Consider the following 5234-nt stretch of genomic DNA (forward strand, 5'->3'; position numbering starts at 1 on the left):
AGGAGGCCGGCGAGAGAAGCTCGCCCGGCGGGCCCTCCTCCTTTCTTCATGAGGTGGTCCCCTGGCTGAGATGCGACGGCGCCCCTGGGCGTACGGCGTGGAGGTGGAGTTGGCGCACTCGGGTGGTGGTCCGATAGGATCCTGACGGCGCTGTGGGGGCTGGCGGCGTCGGATCTGGGGTTTCCAACCCCGGATCGGTTCTCCTCCGAGTGGTCGGGCTCGGGAGCCGTCTGGCGGCCCTAAGCGGTGGTGGGTGCGCGAGTTGGCTGTCCTCCTTCACCGATGTGATTGGGGGCGGCCGGAGGCGTTGGCATGGTGCCGGATCCGAACACGGTGGTGGCGCCGTCCCCTTCGTCAGGGATGACGCCCAGGTGGTGGGTCCTTGTGGCGGATCCGGTGGCAACGGATCTTGGGATCCCGCTCCCGGGGACATTGCAGGATGCGGCGGCCCGTGCACGAGAGATGGATTCTTCGAATAGATCTGGATGAAAACTTGCTTTCAACTACTACCAAGGTCGGCGGTGGTGGCGTTGTTTGCGTCATTCCCTTCTTGAAGGCATCGCCATGGAGAGATTCAAGCCCACTCTCTGCTACCTCATGGGGAAACCATAGATCAGTAGATCGGATAACGGCGGCGCTCTGGTGTAGTTTCCCCCTTGTGGGCGTCATTCATGGAGGTACACGCAGGTTGAGGGAACAGCGGACGACTTCTTTGGTGGAGCGGCGCTTCATCTTACACACTGATGGCGGCGAATCTCGGCGGCGCGGCGTTGTGGAGACACGGAGTTCGATGCGCGGAGATGGACTCGCGCAGGAGAAGGATGTTGTCTAGCGTCATGGTGGCGTCGATGGCACAGAGGCTTGGCAAGGTCTGTTCATTAGTTTCTCCTCTGAAGATGGATTGGTGGAAGATGGCGGTGACGACACAGAGAGTGCGTCGGACCAGTTGTTTGTGCCCCAAACCCAGTATGTGGCTTGGTTGAGGCCTCTGACTTTAGATGTTAGGCATTTGTGTGATGTGTGTTTGGTATTAGGTTCGGACTATCGGCACCCCTTCATCAGGTGGATAGGAGTAGCGACAATTGTTGCTAAGATGATGGTTTCAGACTATCTAATGTACTACTTTGTAAGGTCTTTATAAATAATTAATAATATGGCTACATGCATCATCCAGATGCAGGAGACGGGGTAATCCTCTTTTTCTAAAAAACATGAATTGGTGATAGCGTTTTTCTTCAGTAGCATGGAGTTTAATGAATATGTTTGATTAGAATATTTAAAAAAAATCAAGTGCGTGACTGAAATGGCACCGGCCAGCCAGTGATGTGGATGTCTATGAGGTCTTGATTAGTTCATGACTAAGTTGATTATCTTGATTGTGATGCTCAACTGCACCAAAGGGCTATCAATAGGCAGTTGCGCGAATAAGGCCCTTAATTTTCCGAAAATATATCCAAATTGGTGTATTTTGTTCATTATCGATGCCTGATGACGCAGCTGTTACTAATAATACGATACAGACAAGATATAACAAGGAATGGGAATAATGACATGTTGCTACTGACATCTTTGTCTGATTGGTGCTTGATGAGTCCTCCCAAGCTGAAGTTTCCAACGAAAGACACAGCTGTTTATTTAGCTGACACTAACATCCAACTGATTTTGCAGTTCGAGAGCCTGAATTGCTTCAGTGTCATCAAGGCGGTCTGGGATGTGTTAGATGACAGGGGATCAAACGAGACAGGGCTCTTGGAGCTAAGCAAAACCTTCAGAACCTGCAAGTAAGCTTTGTCTAACTGATAATTTTTTTGACTGAAAACTGTATAAACTTCATTAATATAGGGAGAAAAACAAGAGATTTAAGACTGCAAGTATTCTTTTCTATCTGTGAAGTGTAAGTAAAGCAAACAAATAGTCCAACCTTATAGGTAAGAAATACATGAAAAAAATGACTTGCAGGATAAGAGATTCTTGATAAGATGTACACTAAGTCCAAAGGATAGATTTGCTACTGACTTAGACACTCAGCTCAGCTGCATACATGACTGGACATGAAAACCTCATGTTGATAAGATTGCCCGAGTGGTGAACCAATGAAGAGCGCCATATTTGAACGAATGGCGATGACTCAGGTTCATGACGTTGTGTTATCCCTCAACTTTTAGGACCGTGCAGTCCACTGATTCGCTGACAAACTTTCTATATACGGCATTCATCTACACGGCCATGACGGACTATCCAACTCCAGCCAATTTCCTGCAAAATCTGCCTGCTTATCCTGTCAAAGAGGTTAGCCACTTGTAACCTAATTTACATCCCTTACTTTTGCCTGCATTATATCAAGTGAATGAGCAGAGAAACAAGAGTTCCAGAGTTACCAAACTGAGTCATGCAACAACAGGACCTGCTTTTTTATTCTCTTTTGCTGAGCATGTAATTCTCCTGACATTTCTGCAGATGTGCAAGATCATTGATTCTTTTCCCGCGGAAGCAGACGTCATCGAAAAAGCTTTCGCAGCGGCGAGCCTGTACTACAATTACACAGGCGACCAGAAGTGCTTCCAGGTGGAAGGTGGGGATGACCCCCACGGCCTCAGCGGCTGGGACTGGCAGGTAAAATCCTGACTGACAGTAACATACATGTGGTTTACTGATAACATTACAAGACTGAAGTTCATTTATGTGTTTGTTTCCTGAAACAACTCTTGTGAAGGCCTGCACAGAGATGGTCATGCCAACGACTGTCTCGAATGAGAGCATGTTTCCACCATTCAACTTCAGCTACGAGGAGAGGTCCGAGAGGTGCCTTGCCAGCTATGGAGTTCGTCCGAGGATGCACTGGATCACTACTGAATATGGTGGCCATGTAAGTTTTCTTTCAGATTTTTTTGTGTTTATATATGAACCGTCAGTAACAAAAATTGTTGGGTGGCATGTGCTTACCTGCTACTACATTGCACAATCCACTGCAGAAAATTGACGAAGTTCTCAAGAGGTTTGGGAGCAACATTATCTTCTCCAACGGGATGCGAGACCCGTGGAGTCGAGGCGGGTAAGAGTAAAAGATTTCACAATCTGAATTCTTCAGTCGATAGTTTCAACCATTCAGTTATTTCTTTTTACCATAATAAACAATACTAATAGTCTTCCTTTCAAACTGCTATCAGGGTGCTCAAGAACATATCATCCAGCATCATTGCTCTTGTCACAGAGAAAGGTAAACATGAAGTTCCAGAAAATATGCAAGGTCAAAAGTACTCTGAACTTACTTACACGGGCTACTTTTTGTGATGGTAATTTTCAGGGGCCCATCATTTGGACTTCAGATCTGCAACCAAGGATGACCCAGACTGGGTTGTAGAACAAAGGAGACAGGAAGTTGAGATCATACATGGATGGATAGATCAGTATAACAAGGACATTGCACAGATGTAGCAGTAAGAAGGCGCCATTGATTTTCATAGTTGAGGAAAATAACTATGTGGTTACATGCAAAATTATAAGGATTTGCCTTTCTTTAAGTAAGTGGTTAATGAATGTAAAAAAAACTAAGTGGTTAATGCATGGTTTTGACATACGCCATGTATATACTCCCTCTATTCCTAAATGTAGTGCACATAGGAAATTTCAAAAGTCAAACTCCCCCTACTTTGACTACATTTATAGAGGACAAATACCTACATCTATAATTTTAATTAAATATCATTAGATACATCATTAAGCATATTTTTATATTATATTTATTTGGTATTATTTTCGTTGATACTTTTCTCACTAAACTTGGTCAAACTAAACAATGTTTGACTTCTAAGAAATTTTATGCGCACTACATTTAGAGATAGGGGGAGTATATGTTTTGACGTTGTTTATCAATTCTTTGCACTATGTTCTTGGAGGAGACTAGGGCAAAGTTGGCGACATGGAATTGTGTGGCTATATATGCATGAGTGCATAGATACATATACATACATGTGTCTACTTTCACATGTAAAGTGTTAATAGTTATCTTCCAAACACACATTCTTACTTTGAGATGTCTAATAATGATACAGATTTGCTAATTCTCATCTAGATGAGAATTAGCTATGTGACATCTAAGTTTCCCATCACATGATCAAACTGCTATAATATTCATGCAAACTTGTGATCCGAGCCTCCCACCACATGTTCTGGGCCATTTTTGTGTGTTTTGTTCATGTGTTGGGCCGTATTGGCTTTTTGCTTTTTAATTATTTTTTTGTCGGTTGTTTTCCAGGTCTGCTGGCAGCGGTGTTCAAATTTTCATTTTCCTTTATTAATTATGTGGAGAGTGACTTATGCTGAAAAAAATGTGGAGAGTGACTAGCGTAGTAAACTAATGGGGAGAGAGTGGAGTCACAAAGCACGTTACTAATCACACGTGAATTTTCCTTTTTTTTTTTTGTTTTTCTTTTTACATGGACTATTTTGTATATTCAAAAAGGACAAGTTTGTAAAGTGGATTAGCTTTGGTCTGCAAAAGAACACTAATGGATGGAATGGATTTTTTTAAAGAAAATCTTGGCCACTAGACATGCAATTGCGTGCGTTATAACTCCTCTACAATTATACATAACACATATACTACACAACCACAAAAGTGGAAAACGATATTGTAATTGGGGAGAGAACATTGATCGGTTCTACGTCAACCACTAGATATGCAACTGCATGCATCGTAACCCAACTGCAACTGCACATGAAACATATGCCACACAATTGTAAAGATACAACAAAGAAGAAAAAAGAACGAGATGTCGTGCATGGCGTGTGGTGCTAGGAGATTCCTCGAGATGGCGGGGATGCATTTCTTTTGGTGGTTTGTCCTTTTATTGTCCCACCACAAGAGAACAACATATTAAAACGATCCATTTCTCGGTAAATGTCTTTCTTTTCCCAAGGGATGTCCACTCAAGGCACCTAAATTGCCCCTAACCTGACCTAGTTACATGCCCATTCTCGACACGTAACTCCCCTCGACCTGACACAGTTGCATGTCCACCTTCGATATGCAACTTGCCCCCCTTCCGACCCGGTTACATGTCCACCCTTCACATGTAACTTGCCCCTAACATAACCTAGTCACATGTCCACTCTCGACATGCAATTTGTCCTCAACTTGACCCAGTTGCATGTCCACTCTGAACACGCAACTTCTCACCTAATCTGACTCATTTTTTGCGGTGTTCACCTAATCTGACTAGGTCAGGACGGAC

The 5234-nt window shown here is 43.8% G+C and overlaps 1 protein-coding gene across 1 annotated transcript in view; it reads left to right on the forward strand.

The window, feature by feature from the left end:
* Positions 1-3697, forward strand: part of LOC119333798 (lysosomal Pro-X carboxypeptidase-like) — a 9827-nt gene extending 6130 nt beyond the window's left edge. Inside the window, exons 4-10 of the mRNA XM_037606563.1 lie at positions 1669-1781; positions 2166-2289; positions 2458-2613; positions 2714-2866; positions 2973-3052; positions 3168-3217; positions 3305-3697. Coding sequence (XP_037462460.1) covers positions 1669-1781; positions 2166-2289; positions 2458-2613; positions 2714-2866; positions 2973-3052; positions 3168-3217; positions 3305-3435 — 807 coding nt within the window. The 3' untranslated portion in view covers positions 3436-3697. The remainder of the gene's footprint in view (positions 1-1668; positions 1782-2165; positions 2290-2457; positions 2614-2713; positions 2867-2972; positions 3053-3167; positions 3218-3304) is intronic.
* Positions 3698-5234: the final 1537 nt, after the last annotated feature.

Source organism: Triticum dicoccoides, chromosome 7A (assembly GCF_002162155.2).
Source record: "Triticum dicoccoides isolate Atlit2015 ecotype Zavitan chromosome 7A, WEW_v2.0, whole genome shotgun sequence".
Lineage (NCBI taxonomy): Eukaryota > Viridiplantae > Streptophyta > Magnoliopsida > Poales > Poaceae > Triticum > Triticum dicoccoides.